Source organism: Heterodontus francisci, chromosome 47 (genome assembly GCF_036365525.1).
Source record: "Heterodontus francisci isolate sHetFra1 chromosome 47, sHetFra1.hap1, whole genome shotgun sequence".
Classification (NCBI taxonomy): domain Eukaryota; kingdom Metazoa; phylum Chordata; class Chondrichthyes; order Heterodontiformes; family Heterodontidae; genus Heterodontus; species Heterodontus francisci.
In genome coordinates this window covers 11715694-11736946 of record NC_090417.1, presented here as the reverse complement: position 1 = coordinate 11736946, position 21253 = coordinate 11715694, and the positions used below count along the sequence as shown (strand labels likewise).

General features: G+C 50.0%; 1 protein-coding gene across 1 annotated transcript in view; it reads left to right on the top strand.

The window, feature by feature from the left end:
- The first annotated feature begins 550 nt into the window (after window positions 1-550).
- sema4c (sema domain, immunoglobulin domain (Ig), transmembrane domain (TM) and short cytoplasmic domain, (semaphorin) 4C) overlaps window positions 551-21253 on the top strand; it is a 68188-nt gene continuing 47485 nt past the window's right edge. The window contains exon 1 of the mRNA XM_068023380.1: window positions 551-747. Coding sequence (XP_067879481.1) covers window positions 633-747 — 115 coding nt within the window. The 5' untranslated portion in view covers window positions 551-632. The remainder of the gene's footprint in view (window positions 748-21253) is intronic.

The window sequence follows — 21253 nt, the reverse complement described above, 5'->3', positions numbered from 1 at the left end:
AACTGGTTCCATTGGCACAAGACTTAGTCATCAGGACGCAGATTTCAAGGAATTGGCAAAAAATCTTGGGTCGGAGGGGCGTGGTGTAAGTGACGAGAATATTTTTTAATGCAATGAGTTGTGATTTGGAATGCATTGCCTGAAAGGGTGGTGGAAACAGATGAACTGTAATTTTCAAAAGGCATTTGGATATATGCTCGTTAACCAAAGACGTGCAGGGGAGTAGGATGAGTGGTATAGTTCTTAGCAAGAGTCAGCACAGGCTGAATGGCCTCCTTCTGTGCTGTGTGATTGGAATGTGATTTCCTCTTTGTATCTCATAACGTTTAGCTATGGGCTGGAAAGGTGGGTTGATTGTGCACAATGCTGCAATGTGTCTAAATGTGACCGGTTTGACACAGATTGTCTTTTCATTCATCCTTTTTCTTACATTGGTGTATATGTACCCACTCAGTTTACTTCTCTGCTGTCATGGTGATGTTTAAAGTTGGCATGGCCTGCGCTGGTCACCCACAACTCATCTATGGTTTAATCACTGTTGCAGTGTTGACCAGAACGTTCAAGATTCTGAGGCACAGGAAGTCGCAAAGAAAGACCAAGACATTACAGAGCTCTCCAAAGCGACTGAAGAGATGGCCAGTGGTGGCTCCTGCTCCCTCGTATTTGGCCTTGTGATTGTGACTGTCCTTCAGCTCACACAGGCCAGTCGCTGGAATACAGTGCCACGCAAGACAGTCAGCCACAGTGGTGAGTAGAGAATTTCATATATGTCAAATGTTTTTTTTAGGCCTTTGTCATGTCACCCTTTAGGTAGGTGACCAAATCGGTCTTTGGGCAAGTGGCAGAGAAACTGTTGATTTAAAAAAAAATTGAGCTAGGTATTAGTTCATGATGCAAGACATCACCAAGTTTAACAATAGGAGCAGCAATGATCTAAATCGGGCATTCCTGATTCAATGTTATCAAAGCCTCTTCATGTAGGAGTGCAGGAAGGATTATCAAAGTGATGAGTTCCACAGATGTGACCTTCTGGGATCACATCAATTGAACAATGAGAGGATTCACTAAGGTAAATGGCATTGAGTGTTCTGATCTCAACATAGGTGAGTTTGGTTGGAGTCGGGAGGTCCGTGGACAACCGTGTCTTGGAGAATCACTAAACATAGTAGTATCAATAAATGAGAGGCAGGCAAGAGCTGCTTGTGTGAAATGTAAGGAATAAAAGAAAAGAAATGTTGGGACTTGCAGCTTTGTTTCTTGCCTTTGGAACAAAGTGACAGAGCTCCGAAAGGAGTCTCCTGAAATCTGTGTGAGATATAGAACAGGAATCTCCTTAGATATCAGAGCAATTCAAGTCTTCGTTGACTTGGGCTTTGGAGACAGTAGTTGACAGAAGAAAAATCTAATATTTGGTGAACAAGAGGAAATGAGAGTCCTTGAAAGCAGTTTCCACGGAGCTACAAAGTAATGGTGGGAGAAGCAGAGTTAACGTATCAGGTCTGTGATATGGCATCATTGCTGTTGTGGTGAAAGGTAACATACCTGAAACGTTAACTCTGCTTCTGTCTGCGCAGATGCTGCCTGACCTGCTGAGTATTTCCAGCACTTTGTGTTTTTTATTAAAGCAATGGTGGGCAGTATTGATCATGTGAATGTCCTTTTACATCTTGCAGTTGGGTAAAGATGGGGAGGTTGGAGGAGAAAATCCAAGGGAAGGGAGCTGATTTTCATGCAGCACCCTCCTCGACGTAACAAGCAAACCTTGGTGGAGTGTTTGTCATTCGAGGTATTCACTGTTTTTCCTGTCTCCTGTGGCATTGTAGCTGCTTTCGTTCCCCAGTCATTGATGCTTTCCTCAGTTGGAGACATGGTGGGGGGTAATTATCGTGTCAGACAGTGTGAGAGAACTCAATTACCAGGCATAATTTGAACGGAATCACGCCAGATCCCTGCTGGGTAATAGACAGGATCTACAGGCAAGTGTTCAGCTCCCCTGCCATGTGTCACTCAGTAACTGCAATTAGCATGCACTACTTTGGGGGAAAAAAAGTGATTTTAGGAAACAGCACAGTAAATAGTCGAACGCTGATGTAAAGTCGTCAAAAGATGGGATATGGTTGCAAAGTTTATCATGCTGGTGGTCCTGGCTGTGGAACAGTCTCACGTTGTGTTGGACTGAAACCCGGTCCTCAAGTCAATTTCTGCTCGAGCTTCCTTGCTGCTGAAATGTTGTAATTGTCTTTCTGTCACTCTTGCTCTCCCTCTCCTTCTCCTCCTCCCCCTCAATCAAAATGCTGCATTGGGTATGAGCTGTCTCTGAATAGCTTGTTCGTTTTTCTACCCATTAACCTCCCGAGGCATGTGAAAATATTTCCCCGGGTGCTGTATGGCATCTGAGATCTCACCCACGTGACCATTCTTAATGATGTTGGAGTGCGACAGGCAGCCCAGTGTCTGTTTGGTCAGTCGAGTGTGCGGTGAAATTGTGTGGAGGTTCAGCAGGCTGTTAACTATGTGAGAACTGGCCTGGTGGTCTCAGTGCCAAGGTGGCAGTCATGCCACCTTGTTACATGCCACAGCGGTGGGTGAACATGGTACTTGGAAGCACAGTGCATTTCAGGATCTCCAGTCATTTCCCGAACCACTGACTTTAGTTGATAAATAGTCATCTGATTTGGTTCTTGAACCAAGATATGCCCAGTATTCCTGAAGTGCCTGTTATGCTTATCTGAACCCAACTCCTCTCATATCCTCTCCAAGCTGACCTTGTCCATGCGACCCACCTTCGGGTCACTCTTTCTGCTGACCATGCAGCTTCCCTGCCTGGCCCAGATATTAGCTGACGTGGGAAAAAGTCACTCTCTTGTGGTACTCTCCCACTCCCTTTCAAATCTCTCATCTCTACCCCACTTTTTTTTTTCATTGACAAAACACCCCAGATCCGGTTGGTCTTGCAAACTATTAACCCATCTCGAGCCTCCTTTTCCTGTCCAGTGCTTGAATATTCTATGAAGTCCCAAATCCGTGGCTCATATTTCCTGTAACGTTGCCACAACTCCATGCTTGAACTTCTCCAATTCAGTTTTTGCCTTTCCCCCTGAAATGACATTGTGAAATGCCTAACTCTGACACCTGCACATGGGAGGTGAGACGAGAAACAATGCCAAGACTGCAATTGGCAAAGAAGAGAGTTAAAAAAAGGGCTCTCTTAAACACTACCTTCCACAACAGTTCGTGCTCTGTACACGATGCTGTTGAATGCAGATCTATTTTTATATCCTATACCTAACCTTTGAGCTTTACAAATTATAGAGCCTTGCTGCCAGATTTTGGCTACAAGTCTACAATTATAAGCAAAGAATATAATTTCCTCGGAACTGAAATCAGTATCTGAAAATAGGCTGCCCTTTCTTTGTGGATGAATGAAGCAGGCTTTTGGCCTTGTGATCTGTTTTGTCCACTTGAAGTTGGAGGAGTTCTGCTTTTTTGAGTTTGTGAGTGCCTTTCAGGGTAGGTTTCTGGGATAAATTCTGATCCCTTTTTTTTTTCCTGACAGAGGTTTGTTTTCTCCAGGACATGTTCCATAAATTCTAATATGGTGTGAAGTCAGAACTGTGTGATGCTCTTGTCTTTGATAAACTTGCTTGCAAGCCAGAACGACATTAGCTTTTGTACAAAAACATTGCCGCCTTTCTCCTAACTAACTTATTTTTTGGCGTAGCATCTCACACAGAAGGCAGGCATTTGGTCCATGGTAATTGTGTTGGCTGTTGGCGAGAGCTATACCCCCCGCCAGCCATTGTGGTGCTCAGTGTTTAAAGCCTTTTCATCATTTCAACTTCATCGCAGACTAGTCTCATTAATCCCCTGTGTAGTCTTATAAACGGCAAATATCTGAAACCAACACAAAAGTAGTTGAGGGCAAGTAAACTCTTCAGGTCCACTGCTGATTATTTTTTTATTTGATGAGAAAGCCAATGTTTATTTGCTTTCTGATATAGTGTTCTGAGAACCTGGTATCTTATTGGCAGGAAGATGTGGACAGAAATTGGGGCAAACAAGCAATGTGTTCCATGTGGTGATGCAGTGCTGACTGGAACTCTTGTGATGTTTAACTTGGAAATGACACCGTCTGTCACTAAGAGCAAGCTGGGGAGCTGCAAAATTACACCCTGTTCCTGCACCTGATCTAGTCACTTCAGGGGTCACATTAGGAGGAGAGAATACTGGGACGAGGCTTGTATTCTCTGGAATATAAAGCGTTCAAGGGTGGTTTGCTAGAGGTTTGGTAGTATTTGGCATTGATAGTTTAGAGAAAAAGAGAGCATTTTTTTTCATGTGGGGCCAAATTGACGACAAGGGGACCTAACGTTAAAATGAGAGGCGGCCAATGAGGAGACAAATTGCGAACCATTTCCTCAAGTAAAGGGTGCTGGAAGTGTTTTTTAAATCGTTACTTGGATGTGGGCATCGCTGGCAAGGCCAGCATTTATTGCCCATGCCCAATTGTCCTTGAGCAGGTGGGGTGAGCTGCCTTCTTGAACCACTGCAGTCCATGTGGGGTAGAGACCCCCACAGTGTTAGGAAGGGAGTTCCAGGATTTTGACCCAGCGACAGTGAAGGGATGGCGATATAGTTCCAAGTCAGGATGGTGTGTAGCTTGGAGGAGAACTTGCAGATGGTGGTGTTCCTGTGCATTTGCTGCCCTTGTCCTTCTAGTTGGTAGAGGTTGCAGATTTGGAAGGTGCTGTCTAAGGAGCCTTGGTGCGTTGCTGCAGGGTATCTTGTAGATGGTACACACTGCTGCCACTGTGCGTCGGTGGTGGAGGGAGTGAATGCTTGTGAATGGGGTGCCAAATGAGTGTGCAATGCTCAGCCACAAAAGAACAGTAGAAGTGAGCTCAGTTCATCATTTTAAATCTGAGAGATTGATGGAATTTGCTAGCCAACAGAAATGGAGCCAAGGCACATGAGTGGAGTTACGATACATATTTGCCATTAGCTCTCAACAGTGCAACAAGCTTGAGGGCCTGAATGGCCTGTTCTTGCTCTTGTGACTCCCAAGTGGCAAGTGCATGTGTGATGTCAGGGTTAGGCTCTGTTCTAGCCATCCACAGTCCAATAGCGGAATAAAACTTCCTATTTGACTCAGAAAAGAACCATGGCTACTTGGATGGGGTGCTGGAGAGTCCTGGTCCCCAAAGACAATTACCTGAATGAGATTCAGCAAGTGGGATGCAAAAGGAAAAGAAACAATGGCCTGATTCATTGCCACTTCTGAGCCTTGGCTGAACTTTCAGAGCTGAGAGGCTAATTGACATTTCAGATCTGCATTCGTCTACACAACAGTGGTCGATATTTTCATTGGTTTGCCCATTACAAGAGGTGGCCTTAACTTTCCATCAGGAAGGCCTGTGTTAAATAGGGAATTGACAGGATCTGGAACCGAGCCCTGGATTCAAGGACTCTGCTTATTGAATGCAGCTTCTGAACTCATACATAGAACATAAGAACGAGGAGCAGGAGTAGGCGGTCCGGCCCCTCGAGCCTGCTCCGCCATTCAATAAGATCATGGCTGATCTTTTCGTGGACTCAGATCCACTTACCCGCTCTCTCACCGTATCCCTTAATTCCTTTATTGTTCAAAAAGATATCTACCTTAGCTTTAAAAACGTTTACTGAAGTAGCGTCAACTACGTCACTGGGCAAGGAATTCCATAGATTTACAACCCTCTGGGTGAAGAAGTTCCTTCTCAATTCAGTCCTAAATCTGCTCCCTCTAATCTTGAGGCTATGCCCTCTTGTCCTAGCTTCACCTGCCAGTGGAAACATCCTCTCTACTTGTATCTTATCTATTCCCTTCACAATTTTATATGTTTCTGTAAGATCCCCCCTCATTCTTCTGAATTCCAATGAATATAATCCCAATCTACTCAGTCTCTCCTCATAAGCCAACCCCCTCAACTCCGGAATCAACCTAGTGAACCTCCTCTGCACCCCCTCCAGTGCCAGTACATCCTTTCTCAAGTAAGGAGACCAAAACTGCACACAGTGCTCCAGGTGCGGCCTCACCAGTCCCTTATACAGCTGCAACATAATCTCTCTGCTTTTAAACTCAATCCCTTTTGCAATGAAGGACAAAATTCCATTTGCCTTCCTAATTACTTGCTGTACCTGCAGACCAACCTTCTGCGATTCATGCACAAGGACACCCAGGTCCCTCTGCACAGCAGCATGCTGCAACTTTTTACCATTCAAGTAATAATCCTTTTTACCGTTAATTTAGGGAGTTAGGAGCCAAGCTAAAAAGTAGGACCTCAGAGGTAGTAATCTCAGGATTGCTACCAGTGCCACGTGATAGTCAGAGTAGAAATGAAAGAATAGTCAGGATGAATGCGTGGCTTGAGAGATGGTGCAGGAGGGAGGGGTTCAGATTTTTGGGACATTGGGACCGGTTCTGGGGGAGGTGGGACTATTACAAATTGCACGGTCTACACCTGGGCCGGACTGGAACCAATGTCCTTGGGGGTGCTTTTGCTAACGCTGTTGGGGAGGGTTTAAACTAATGTGGCAGGGGGTTGGGAACCAAATGAGGAGGTCAGTGGAGAGTAAGGAGGTCGTAACTAAAGCCTGTAAGGAACTAGATAATGAAGTCAGCATGACTAAGGGGAAGAGTAGGCAGGGAGCAGATGATGAACGCAAAGGGACTGGTGGTCTGAGGTGCATTTGTTTTAATGCAAGAAGTGCAGTAGGTAAGGCAGATGAACTTAGGGCTTGGATTAGTACCTGGGAGTATGATGTTATTGCTATTACTGAGACTTGGTTAAGGGAAGGGCATGATTGGCAACTAAATATCCCAGGATATCGATGCTTCAGGCGGGATAGAGAGGGAGGTAAAAGGGGTGGAGGAGTTGCATTACTGGTCAAAGAGGATATCACAGCTGTGCTGAAGGAAGGCACTATGGAGGACTCGATCAGTGAGGCAATATGGGCAGAACTCAGAAATAGGAAGGGTGCGGTAACAATGTTGGGGCTGTACTACAGGCCTCCCAACAGCGAGCGTGAGATAGAGGTACAAATATGTAAACAGATTATGGAAAGATGTAGGAGCAACAGGGTGGTGGTGATAGGAGATTTTAATTTTCCCAACATTGACTGGGATTCACTTAGTGTTAGAGGTCTAGATGGAGCAGAATTTGTAAGGAGCCTCCAGGAGGGTTTTCTAGAGCAGTATGTAAATAGTCCAACTCGGGAAGGGACCATACTGGACCTGGTGTTGGGGAATGAGCCCGGCCAGGTGGTTGAAGTTTCAGTAGGGGACTACTTTGGGAATAGTGATCACAATTCCGTAAGTTTTAGAATACTCATGGACAAAGACGAGAGTGGTCCTAAAGGTAGAGTGCTAAATTGGGGGAAGGCCAACTATACCAAAATTCGGCAGGAGCTGGGGAATGTAGATTGGGAGCAGCTGTTTGAAGGTAAATCCACATTTGATATGTGGGAGGCTTTTAAAGAGAGGTTGATGAGCGTGCAGGAGAGACATGTTCCTGTGAAAATGAGGGATAGAAATGGCAAGATTAGGGAACCATGGGTGACAGGTGAAATTGTGAGACTAGCTAAGAGGAAAAAGGAAGCATACATAAGGTCTAGGCGGCTGAAGAAAGACGAAGCTTTGGAAGAATATCGGGAATGTAGGACCAATCTGAAACGAGGAATTAAGAGGGCTAAAAGGGGTCATGAAATATCTTTAGCAAACAGGGTTAAGGAAAATCCCAAAGCCTTTTATTCATATATAAGGAGCAGGAGGGTAACTAGAGAAAGGATTGGCCCACTCAAGGACAAAGGAGGAAAGTTATGCGTGGAGTCAGAGAAAATGGGTGGGATTCTAAACGAGTACTTTGCATCGGTATTCACCGAGGAGAGGGACATGACGGATGTTGAGGTTAGGGACAGATGTTTGATTACTCTAGGTCAAGTCGGCATAAGGAGGGAGGAAGTGTTGGGTATTCTAAAAGGCATTAAGGTGGACAAGTCCCCAGGTCCGGATGGGATCTATCCCAGGTTACTGAGGGAAGCGAGAGAGGAAATAGCTGGGGCCTTAACAGATATCTTTGCAGCATCCTTAAACACGGGTGAGGTCCCGGAGGACTGGATAATTGCTAATGTTGTCCCCTTGTTTAAGAAGGGTAGCAGGGATAATCCAGGTAATTATAGACCGGTGAGCCTGACGTCAGTGGTTGGGAAGCTGCTGGAGAAGTTACTGAGGGATAGGATCTATTCCCATCTGGAAGAAAATGGGCTTATCAGTGATAGGCAACATGGTTTTGTGCAGGGAAGGTCATGTCTTACCAACTTAATAGAATTCTTTGAGGAAGTGACAAAGTTGATTGATGAGGGAAGGGCTGTAGATGTCATATACATGGACTTCAGTAAGGCGTTTGATAAGGTTCCCCATGGTAGGCTGATGGAGAAAGTGAAGTCGCATGGGATCCAGGGTGTACTAGCTAGATGGATAAAGAACTGGCTGGGCAACAGGAGACAGAGATTAGCAGTGGAAGGGAGTTTCTCAAAATGGAGACGTGTGACCACTGGTGTTCCACAAGGATCCGTGCTGGGACCACTGTTGTTTGTGATATACATAAATGATTTGGAGGAAAGTATAGGTGGTCTGATTAGCAAGTTTGCAGACGACACTAAGATTGGTGGAGTAGCAGATAGTGAAGGGGACTGTCAGAGAATACAGCAGAATATAGATAGATTGGAGAGTTGGGCAGAGAGATGGCAGATGGAGTTCAATCAGGGCAAATGCGAGGTGATGCATTTTGGAAGATCCAATTCAAGAGTGAACTATACAGTAAATGGAAAAGTCCTGGGGAAAATTGATGTACAGAGCGATTTGGGTGTTCAGGTCCATTGTTCCCTGAAGGTGGCAACGCAGGTCAATAGAGTGGTCAAGAAGGCATACGGCATGCTTTCCTTCATCGGACGGGGTATTGATTACAAGAGTTGGCAGGTCATGTTCCAGTTGTATAGGACTTTGGTTCGGCCACATTTGGAATACTGCGTGCAGTTCTGGTCGCCACATTACCAAAAGGATGTGGATGCTTTGGAAAGGGTGCAGAGGAGGTTCACCAGGATGTTGCCTGGTATGGAGGGCGCTAGCTATGAAGAGAGGTTGAGTAGATTAGGATTATTTTCATTAGAAAGACGGAGGTTGAGGGGGGACCTGATTGAGGTGTACAAAATCATGAGAGGTATCGACAGGGTGGATAGCAAGAAGCTTTTTCCCAGAGTGGGGGATTCAAATACTAGGGGTCACGAGTTCAAAGTGAGAGGGGAAAAGTTTAGGGGGGATATGCATGGAAAGTTCTTTATGCAGAGGGTGGTGGGTGCCTGGAACGCGTTGCCAGCGGAGGTGGTAGATGCGAACACGATAGCGTCTTTTAACATGTATCTAGACAGATACATGAATGGGCAGGAAGCAAAGAGGTACAGACCCTTAGAAAATTGGCGACATGTTTTGGTGGAGGATCTGCATCGGCGCAGGCTTGGAGGGCCGAAGGGCCTGTTCCTGTGCTGTAATTTTCTTTGTTCTTTGTTTGTTCCTACCGAAATGAATGACTTCACATTTATTAACACTGTATTCCATCTGCCAGACCTTTGCCCACTCACTCAATGTATCTATGTTCCTCTGCAAAGTTTCACAGTCATCTGCACACTTTTCTCTGCCACTCATCTTAGTGTCATCTGCAAACTTTGACACCCTACACGTGGTCCCCAACTCCAAATCATCGATATAAATTGTAAATAATTGCGGTCCCAACACCGATCCCTGAGGCACACCACTAGTTACTGATTGCCAACCAGAATAGCACTCATTTATCCCCACTCTCTGTTTCCTGTTAGTCAACCAATCCTCTATCCATGCTAATACTTTACCCCTAACGCCATGCCTCCTTATCTTATGCAGCAGCCTCTTATGCGGCACCTTGTCGAAGGCCTTTTGGAAATCTAGGTACACCACATCCAGTGGGTCACCATTGTCCACCTTGCTCGTAATGTCTTCATAGAATTCCAAAACATTTGTCAAGCATGACCTGCCCTTCATGAACCCATGCTGCGTCTGCCCAACGGGACAATTTCTATCGAGATGCCCTGCTATTTCTTCCTTGATGATAGACTGAAGCATCTTCCCCACTACAGAGGTAAAGCTAACCGGTCTATAATTCCCCATCTTTTGTCTACCTCCCTTTTTAAACAGTGGCGTCACATCTGCTGTTTTCCAATCTGCAGGGACTACCCCAGAGTCCAGCGAATTTTGGAAAATTTCCGCCAGTGTACCTGCTATTTCTCCCGCCATCTCTTTTAGTACCCTGGGATGCATTCCATCAGGGCCAGGAGACTTACCAATCCTTCGCTCCATTAGCTTGCCCAACACTACCTCTTCCGTAATAATGATTGTTTCCAGGTCCTCACCTACGTTCGTCTCTTTGTCAATTACTGGCATGTTATTTGTGTCCTCCACTGTGAAGACCGATACAAAATACCCGTTCAATGCCTCGGCCATTTCATCATATCCCATAACTAAATTCCCCTTCTCACCCTCTAAGGGACCAACGTTTACTTTAGCCACTCTTTTTCGTTTTATATATTTATAGAAACTTTTGCGATCTGTCTTTATATTCTGTGCTCGTTTTTTCTCATGTTCTATCTTACTTTTCTTTCTAGCTCTTTTTGTGGCTTTCTGTTGACCTTTAAAGTTTTCCCAATCTTCTAGTTTCATGCTGTTTTTGGCCACTTTGTATGCCTTCTCTTTCAATTTGATAGCCTCCCTTATTTCCTTGGACACCCATGGCAGATTACCCCTTTTCTTCCAGTCCTTCCTTTTCACTGGAATATACTTTTGCTGAGCACTTTGAAAAATTGCTTTGAAAGTCCTCCACTGCTCGTCAACTGTCCCACCATAAAATCTTTGTTTCCAGTCTACAGTATCAACATAAAAATTTAGGAGCAGGTGCAGGCCACTCGGCCCTTTGAGCCTGCTCCGTCATTCAATCGGTTCACGGCTGAACTGATGACTCCACATTTCCACCAGCCCCCACAGTCGAGGGAGGATTACATGATTATTTTTATGTGGAACTGAGAGAGAGACACACACACACACACACAAACTGTGCTCACATTAAGGCCCATGGCAAAGCGTGACCGGTAGTCTCAAAAACTGACAAATGAACAGCAGCCCTGAAAACAAGCCGATGACACAAGATATGGCAGCTCACTACGTGCATGAACTGTGGGAACAACCAGCATTTTAATTGCTGTGTAATCCAAGGATGCTGGCCCTCCCTCTCTCTCTCTCTCTCTCTGGCCCTCCCTCCCTCTCTCTCTCTGGCCCTCCCTCTCTCTCTCTCTCTGGCCCTCCCTCCCTCTCTCTCTCTGGCCCTCCCTCCCTCTCTCTCTCTGGCCCTCCCTCCCTCTCTCTCTCTGGCCCCTCCCTCCCTCTCTCTCGCTCTCTCTCTGGCCCTCCCTCCCTCTCTCTCTCTGGCCCTCCCTCCCTCTCTCTCTCTGGCCCTCCCTCCCTCTCTCTCTGGCCCTCCCTCCCTCTCTCTCTCTGGCCCTCCTCCCCCTCTCTCGCTCTGGCCCTCCCTCTCCCTCTCGCTCTGGCCCTCCCTCCCCCTCTCTCTCTCTGGCCCTCCCTCCCCCTCTCTCTCTCTGGCCCTCCCTCCCCCTCTCTCTCTCTGGCCCTCCCTCCCTCTCTGGCTCTCCCTCCCTCTCTCTCTCTCTCTCTCTCTGGCCCTCCCTCCCTCTCTCTCTGGCCCTCCCTCTCTCTCTCTCTGGCCCTCCCTCCCTCTCTCTCTCTCTCTCTGGCCCTCTCTCTCTCTCTCTGGCCCTCCCTCCCTCTCTCTCTCTCTCTCTCTGGCCCTCCCTCCCTCTCTCTCTCTCTCTCTCTGGCCCTCCCTCCCTCTCTCTCTCTCTCTCTCTGGCCCTCCCTCCCTCTCTCTCTCTCTCTCTCTCTCTGGCCCTCCCTCCCTCTCTCTCTCTCTCTCTCTCTCTCTCTGGCCCTCCCTCCCTACCTCTCTCTCTCTCTCTCTCTCTCTCTGGCCCTCCCTCCCTACCTCTCTCTCTCTCTCTCTGGCCCTCCCTCCCTACCTCTTTCTCTCTCTCTCTCTGGCCCTCCCTCCCTCCCTCTCTCTCTCTCTCTCTCTCTCTCTCTCTCTCTGGCCCTCCCTCCCTCTCTCTCTCTCTCTCTCTCTCTCTGTCTGGCCCTCCCTCCCTCTCTGTCTCTCACTCTGGCCCTCCCTCCCTCTCTCTCTCTCTCTGGCCCTCCCTCCCTCTCTCTCTTTCTCCTCTGGCCCTCCCTCCCTCTCTCCCTCTCTCTCTGGCCCTCCCTCCCTCTCTCTCTCTCTCTCTCTCTCTCTCTCTGGCCCTCCCTCCCTCTCTCCCTCCCTCTCTCTCCCTCTCTCTCTCTCTGGCCCTCCCTCCCTACCTCTCTCTCTCTCTCTCTCTCTGGCCCTCCCTCCCTACCTCTCTCTCTCTCTCTCTCTCTCTCTCTCTGGCCCTCCCTCCCTCCCTCTCTGTCTCTCACTCTGGCCCTCCCTCCCTCTCTCTCTCTCTCTCTCTCTGGCCCTCCCTCCCTCTCTGTCTCTCACTCTGGCCCTCCCTCCCTCTCTCTCTCTCTCTCTGGCCCTCCCTCCCTCTCTCCCTCTCTCTCTGGCCCTCCCTCCCTCTCTCTCTTTCCCTCTCTCTCTGGCCCTCCCTCCCTCCCTCTCTGTCTCTCACTCTGGCCCTCCCTCCCTCTCTCTCTCTCTCTCTCTCTGGCCCTCCCTCCCTCTCTGTCTCTCACTCTGCCCTCCCTCCCTCTCTCTCTCTCTCTCTCTCTCTCTCTCTGGCCCTCCCTCCCTCTCTCCCTCTCTTGCCCTCCCTCCCTCTCTCGCCCTCCCTCCCTCCCCCTCTCGTCCTCCCTCCCTCTCTCGTCCTCTCGTCCTCCCTCCCTCTCTCGTCCTCTCGTCCTCCCTCCCTCTCTCGTCCTCTCGTCCTCCCTCCCTCTCTCGTCCTCTCGTCCTCCCTCCCTCTCTCGTCCTCTCTTCCTCCCTCCCTCTCTCGTCCTCTTCGTCCTCCCTCCCTCTCTCGTCCTCTCGTCCTCCTCCCTCTCTCGTCCTCCCTCCCTCTCTCGTCCTCTCGTCCTCCCTCCCTCTCTCGTCCTCTCGTCCTCCCTCCCTCTCTCGTCCTCTCGTCCTCCCTCCCTCTCTCGTCCTCTCGTCCTCCCTCCCTCTCTCGTCCTCTCGTCCTCCCTCCCTCTCTCGTCCTCTCGTCCTCCCTCCCTCTCTCGTCCTCTCGTCCTCCCTCCCTCTCTCGTCTCCCTCCCTCTCTCGTCCTCTCGTCCTCCCTCCCTCTCTCGTCCTCTCGTCCTCCCTCCCTCTCTCGTCCTCTCGTCCTCCCTCCCTCTCTCGTCCTCTCGTCCTCCCTCCCTCTCTCGTCCTCCTCGTCCTCCCTCCCTCTCTCGTCCTCTCGTCCTCCTTCCCTCTCTCGTCCTCTCGTCCTCCCTCCCTCCCTCCCTCTCTCGTCCTCCTCCCTCCCTCCCTCTCTCGTCCTCCCTCCCTCCCTCCCTCTCTCGTCCTCCCTCCCTCCCTCCCTCTCTCGTCCTCCCTCCCTCCCTCCCTCTCTCGTCCTCCCGTCCTCCCTCCCTCTCTCGTCCTCTCGTCCTCCCTCCCTCTCTCGTCCTCCCTCCCTCTCTCGTCCTCTCGTCCTCCCTCCCTCTCTCGTCCTCTCGTCCTCCCTCCCTCTCTCGTCCTCTCGTCCTCCCTCCCTCTCTCGTCCTCCCTCCCTCTCTCGTCCTCTCGTCCTCCCTCCCTCTCTCGTCCTCTCGTCCTCCCTCCCTCTCTCGTCCTCCCCCTCCCTCTCTCGTCCTCTTCGTCCTCCCTCCCTCTCTCGTCCTCTCGTCCTCCCTCCCTCTCTCGTCTTCTCGTCCTCCCTCCCTCTCTCGTCCTCTCGTCCTCCCTCCCTCTCTCGTCCTCCTCGTCCTCCCTCCCTCTCTCGTCCTCTCGTCCTCCCTCCCTCCTCGTCCTCTCGTCCTCCCTCCCTCTCTCGTCCTCTCGTCCTCCCTCCCTCTCTCGTCCTCTCGTCCTCCCTCCCTCTCTCGTCCTCTCGTCCTCCCTTCCTCTCGTCCTCCCTCCCTCTCTCGTCCTCTCGTCCTCCCTCCCTCTCTCGTCCTCTCGTCCTCCCTCCCTCTCTCGTCCTCTCGTCCTCCCTCCCTCTCTCGTCCTCTCGTCCTCCCTCCCTCTCTCGTCCTCTCGTCCTCCCTCCCTCTCTCGTCCTCATCGTCCTCCCTCCCTCCCCTCGTCCTCTCGTCCTCCCTCCCTCCCTCGTCCTCTCGTCCTCCCTCCCTCTCTCGTCCTCTCGTCCTCCTCCCTCTCTCCCTCTCTCGTCCTCCCTCCCTCCCTCCCTCTCTCGTCCTCCCTCCCTCTCTCGTCCTCCCTCCCTCTCTCGCCCTCCCTCCCTCCCGCCCTCTCTCGCCCTCTCTCCCTCTCTCGCCCTCCCTCCTCCCTCCCTCCCTCTCTCTTTTTCTGGCCCTCCCTCCCTCCCTCCCCTTCTCCCCCTCTCCCCTTCTCTCTCTCTCTGTGGCCCTCCCTCCCTCCCTCTCTCTCTCTTTCTCTCTCTCTGGCCCTCCCTCTCTCTGGCCCTCCCTCTCTCTGGCCCTCCCTCCCTCTCTCGCGCCCCCCCCTATCGCTTTGTTTCTCTTGTCCCTCCTGGCCAAATTCCTTCCTGATATCGGGGATTGAAAGTGCCTTTGATCTCTTGCAGCTAACTCCTGATCTGTTGGAATTTCTGTGTGTGGTCATGTTCACTTCTTGAAGCAGGAGTTGGGGCAGCTTCTGATTTTCCACCATGGGCTATGAGCTCAGTAAACTTGCCATTTGCATCATATGTAGGTGGTTTGGAAGTATTGCGTGTCCTTCCTGCAACATGACCATGCACTGGCCCAGGGTCGTACGTCCTCCCCAGTTAACCAACATTTGCTTCCTGTTGGAGCAGACCAATAATATCAGAAGTGGACTTGATGTCAAGTGACTGAACTGTTTTAACAAAAGATAGCAACTGTGTTGTCGTGGCCCTGATATGTAAGCAGAGATTTCTGTCTTGAGGGAACATGTAACAAGGGAGGCATTTGTCCATAACTCTGCCTTTCATTTCTCTGCTGATGCCACTGCTCAGGGATGTGATTCCACTGGTGAGTGAAGCCAAGTGACTAGATGGGCAAATTATTCACACGCAGTATCTGCATCGATTCAGATACTTCACAAAAAGAGGCCATTTGAACCATTATGCCTGTGCTCAGCTTTTTGAAAGAGCTATCCTATTAGTCACAGTGCCCTGCTCTTTCCCCATAGGCCGATATTTTTATTTTGCAAGTGTTTATGCAAATTCCTTTTGACGGTTACTGTTGAGTTTCGTTCCATCACTCCTTGGAGGCTGTCATTCCACTTCTTGTTGTGTCTGGCTCTTTTTCCTCAGAGTCAGGAGTAGGCCGTTCACTCAGGAAGCTGGTTCTGCTATTCTAGAATTGTGAATGGGACCCTCTCAGCTTAAAGAATCCAGTGCCAGTCGCGTGGCAGCACCACAAACCTCCATTTGTTAAATGGCGACTCTCAATGCTACATATATTGGTTGATTTGGACAAGCTTTTTTCTCCCTTATTTTAATGTGTGTCATATCAGTATCATTCTTTTGAAGAATGGCTAAAGAGGCAAGAAATGTTTGGCATGCAAGATTCTGGAAGCTGCTTGAGCAATGCAGGACATCTGGATGTTTTCGTTGAGGTTAGAGTAAATGTTAGGGCCAAGGATGCAAGTCGATGGAGGAGCACCAAAGGTAGAGCCGTTCAAGATCAGAGGATTGTAATTTGTTGTCAGCTAAGAGACATGCAGGAGGAAAAAAATGCATTGGTCTTCCAATTATTGAGAACCTGTTTCATGCAAATAGAGACTACTGCATCTTTGGAAAAACTGAAGGAAGAATCTCTCGACTCAGCTAGTGAGGGACTTGTTGGAGATGATATGGTTGAGTCATGGCATCTTGAGTACTTGGGGTGGTGAGGGGAGGGGTTAGGTTGGTGGGAGTTGCTGCATTTAGTGAGCCCGCCCTGAGGAGGATCCGCAGGCAGAGGAAGCACTGTGACATGACTGTCCTGCACTTTCCACCAGGACAATCTCTCCTGGATGGGTTTCTGCTTGACTTTAGACTTAGAATCACAAGCTGGTGACAGCACCGCACCCGTGTCTGAGCAACTGAGGGCTTTGATCATCAGAAGACCGTGGGTGGTCAAGTACATGCTGAGCTCCAGACTCATGACAAGTCACTGGTGACAGCAGCACAGGACATGCTGGAGTGGTAAGGCCCCATCTGGTGGCGATGCTGGAGGCAGCGTGCAGCCATGAGTGGATGATGGAGGAGTCCACTCGTGCCATGAGTACTGTCATGTCTCGGGTATGTGAGTGCATGACTTCTCCATTGAAAGGTTGGCGACCCTTGTGGAGAGCCAAATCCCACAGATGTACTCTGACCTGTGCACCGTTGTCTTGGCGATGAGCTCAACGTAGCAGTGGTAAGGAGAGAGAAGGACGAGTCCCCTTGCATATTCTCCAGCTCCACGTCCTTCTCTGGTCAGCAGGGAGGTTCAAGTGAGCCTTGAAAGCGAGGAGGAGACGGTGACCTCCGCAGCTGGGGGCACCCCTCAGGGTGGTCTGAGTCTGAGTGTGGATAGCGGCTCCTCAGTCTCTCTGCCAGTGAGCACAATTCCAGTAGTGGGAATGCCTGAGTAAAGTCCTGCACCTGTGCAGAGACCACCCCCCCCACTGCCTTTCAAAGGGAGCTGGGCCCCTCCAGGCCTCAGCAGGCAGAGGACGTCCAGCGAAGTTACCGCAGGCCACAGGGCAGCCTGATCAGCCTGCGCCCAGCCCAGCTGCTACTGCAGGGGTTACGCCTCGTAGAAGAACTGGTAAACAAATAAAGAAAAGCACCCAGAGGCACTTGGTTTCATGGGTGTTTGCCATTTCGCATTCGTATTCTCATTTTAAAAAAAAATGTTGTTTTTTGAAATAAACTTTCATTGTGGAAAATGTGTATTCTATCATGCCCTAATTGCGAGCTGCTGACTACACCCTTCCCCCTTTGTGGCTGCCCGTATAGGCACAGCCCTCATTTTGATAGTGTCTCATGGGCCACTAACACATGGTTCAACTGGGCACTTGGCATGGAAGACAAGTCGAAAGGAGGTGACAGACTGAATGCATTGAGGCGAGCCGATATTGTTTAACTCTGAGGCCATCACGGTGGTTGAAAGTGGGAAAGTATGAGACTGTCTGTCTGTTGCCTCCTTGGCCCATCGTTCAATGTGCCTGGCCTCCGGTGCAAGGGGCTCAACGTCTCGTGCTGTCTGCTCATCACCCTCCTCTGCACCCCCCTCGTCAGTTCAGGAGTGGTATTCAAACATGTCCTTGTCATGGAAGCCCTCTACCTCTGCAATGCAGACCACCACGATACGCAAGACCCTCTGCACATTCTGTAGGGCTCCACTGGATCAATCCAGGTGACCGAATCTCACCTTCAGCAGCCCAATGGCCTACTTGATGGTCATTCATGTCGAGCATTGAGCAGTGTTGCATTTCTGCTGCAGGGTGAGGGTTTCTCACCGGCGCGACAAGCTATGTCTTCTATGGATAGCCTTTGTCCCTGAGAACTCATCCTTGAAAGTAAGCAGGAGGCTGGAAAGGCTGTGGGACTTGGCATTGGCTAAGATGGAGGCTTTGTGCCCGCTTCATGGGAAGGGGGGAGACACCGGAAAGAATTGCCTTCGGTGGTCACAGATCATTGGAACTTTGATTGAATGGATCACCTTCTTGTTGAAGGCGGCTGGATGATCCCTTGGAGCCTTGTTGGCCAAAAGAGTGCAATCTATCACACCTTGCATGTGGGGGAATCCAGCACTGGACCTGAATCCCATTGCCCTTTTGGCCTGACTGTCAGTGTCGGTTCAGTAGTGCACAGAGCAGCCGGCCCTCCTGAACCTCTGTGATGCAGTGATGGGCTCCTGCTTGGGAGACTCCACGCATGTCCGGAGTGCATCCTTGCAATGATCCAGACGTGTAAAAATTCAGTGGCAGAGTGACTTTGAAGTGCATAGGATGACCACCAAATCCCATGGGGCTCAACTCCGACTGCTGCTCCGAAATTGTGGAGGTAGTTGATTTGAGTCCAATCGACCTCTGGTTGCTGTATTGAACCCTTTGCTGAGTCTATTAGGAAGGATGCGAGCATAAGAGGGGTGACAATCCCAGGCAGCGGAGGCACTCACGTGAAAACCTCCCTGTACATGGATGACGTCGCCGTCTTCTGCTCGGACCCGCTGTCTGTGCGCAGACTGATGAGCATCTGCGACCAGTTCAAACTGGCCTCGGGAGCCAAAGTTAACCACAGCAAGAGCGAGGCCATGTTCTTTGGGAACTGGGCTGACCGATCCTTTGTCCCCTTCACCGTCAGGTCAGACTACCTGAAGGTGCTGGGGATATGGTTCGGAAGGGCCGGGGCGTGCACCAAAACCTGGGAGGAGCGAGTAGCCAAGGTACAGCATAGATTGAGCATGTGGGGCAGTGATCTCTCTCCATTGTGGGTAAGAACCTGGTCATCAGCTGCAAGGCACTCACGTTGCTGTACGTGGCGCAGGTCTGGCCCATACCCCACTCCTGCGCTGTGGCATTTTCCGCTTCATCTGGGGATCTAAAATGGACCGGGTCCGGAGAGACACGATGTTCAGATCTCTGGACAAGGGCGGGAAAAATGTACCCAACGTGGCCCTCATCCTGATGACCACCTTCGTGTGCGGCTGCACCAAGCTGTGTGTAGACCTCCAGTACGCAAACTCCAAGTGTCACTACGTGCTGAGGTTCTATCTGTCCCCGGTGTTGCGAAGGATGGGCCTGATCACATGGCTGCGGAACGCTCCATGCAGTTGGACCGTGCCGTCCCACCTATCCTTCGTGGAGCAGTTTCTGCGGGAAAACACCTTCGACCACCGATCCATCAGGCAGTGGTCTGCACGGAACGTCCTCAAGGCCCTACGGGAAAAGGAGACGGGGGATCCTGTCGGATGGTTCCCCGAGCAGACCGTCAAAGTCATTTGGTGGAATGCCTCATCACCAGAACTTTCAAACAAGCACCAAGATGTTGCTTGGCTGGTGGTGAGAAGGGCCCTCCCCGTCAGATCCTTCATGCACGCCTGAAGTCTCGCCCCCTCTGCGCAATGCCCCCGCGGTGGCTGTGGTGGGGAAGAGACGGTTGCCCACCTCCTCCTGGAATGTGTCTTTGCAAAGCAGGTGTGGAAAGAGATGCAGTGGTTTTTGTCAAGGTTCATCCCAAGCAGCTCTGTAACACAGGAGTCTGTGCTCTCCGGGCTGTTCCCAGGGACGCACACGGAGATAAACATCAACTGCTGCTGGAGGACTATCAATTCGGTGAAAGACGGCCCTTTGGTCTGCCAGAAACCTGCTGGTCTTCCAGCGCAAAGAGTTGTCCACGACCGAATGTTGCAGACTGGCACATTCCAAGGTCCAGGACTACGTGCTGAGGGACGCTTGGGGCAGCCGCAGCAAAGGCTCAATGGGGAAAGACCACAGTGTAAGGTCCCCCCACCAAGCTGAACTGAGGGGCTGGATCCATGGGAAACCCCTCGAACTGTATCGGGAAAATTTTGTGTGTTGTAAATGTAAAAATGTATTTGGCATGGCAATGAAATGGAAGAGTTGTGAGGCAACTCATGATTGTATAGAAGGAAACTGATCACCTTTGCACTGTTTGTATTTTTTGACTTGATGCATTTTTAAGCTGTCTGGGAATGTAATTTTTACAGATTTTTATGAATAAAGTATATTTTGGAAAAAAAAAAATTGACTCTCTGGCTCACTTGGGCCCTCTTGGCAGGGCCGGCTGCTGTGGCTCCTTGTGGAGCTTCGCGGGCAGGTGCAGCTGCCTCTTGGCCTTCTGTGTGTTTGAGGCGCTGCATCATGCTATGCCGACAGGTTGGATGACACCCTTGGCAGTAGACCTGCAAGAGCGCTGTGGTTGGAGAGATGACCCAAGCTTTTGCAGCTGTGCTTTGCTGCTTCTCTCGGTAGAATACCAAATGGCTCTCAGTGGCCACCCATCCTGATAGGCGACCCTCTCGCTCAACAGTTGAGTTACCCGGTACAGCCACCCAAAACGAAGAGCCCCCGAGATCCAGCCCACCCATGCAGAGCGCACACAATTGCAGTCCAATAATGGCTTCCACTCCCGTTCTTCCCCGACGCAGTGCTGGTCATGGCTGCCTACCTGTTGCGGCACTGAGGCCTGACGTTGGCGGCACCAGCTTTCAGTGGCTAGGCATGTTAGGGTGTCGTGCACTTAATTCCAAGCCCCCCTCCCCCCAATTGAATTGATTACAATTAGATACTAATGTATTTCAGCTATATATTCTGCCATTTAAATTGTGCTCCCATTGTGTCAGAATGGTGAGACTGCCACCGTGCTGCTTTCCCACTGCTGACTAAATCTGGAACCCAAGTCTTTATGTTGGATTTCTGGGCAGACGTGCCTGATGCTATTTTCAGGCTCAGAAACCCTCAACCCATGGTGTACAATCTGAAGATAGTGGAGAAACGGCAGATTGAAATCATCAACAAAAGAATGAATGGCTTTGATTGATGCGTGCAGCAGGAAGTTTCTGAAATGAGGAACAAACAGAGTGTGGGAGAGTGTCTTGAGAAGGTTAGCTTATCAACAACAGCACAGATGGAACATTTGGTGGGGAAAGTAGATGATGAAAGCAGGGTGGTGTTCTTGTTAAGAAGTGATTGAAGCCAGATGAAAGGCTTTGGAGCTGTCCAAAACCATGGAAGGGCAGATGACTCACCAAACAGTTCCATGTGTGTGTTGCAGCAAAGCAAGGTAATCATTCAGATGACCATGACAAAAGCTGTCCTCCTTGCAAACACTCCATAAAACCCACTTCCTTGACCATGCATTTACGGAAACTAAGGGAAAGTCGAAAGCGGTTAGTTTGAAGGCGAGCAGTGGTTAGCTTTCTTGTGGGGTGGTGTGGGGGTGATGAAATAAGGTGAGCACGGGCAACTTGTGAAGGTGGACGACAGGCAGACTGAGAAGAAAGCAGTAAAGGTACCAGCAAGAGGTTGTGGTAAGTTCAGGCTACGTGCTTGGAGAA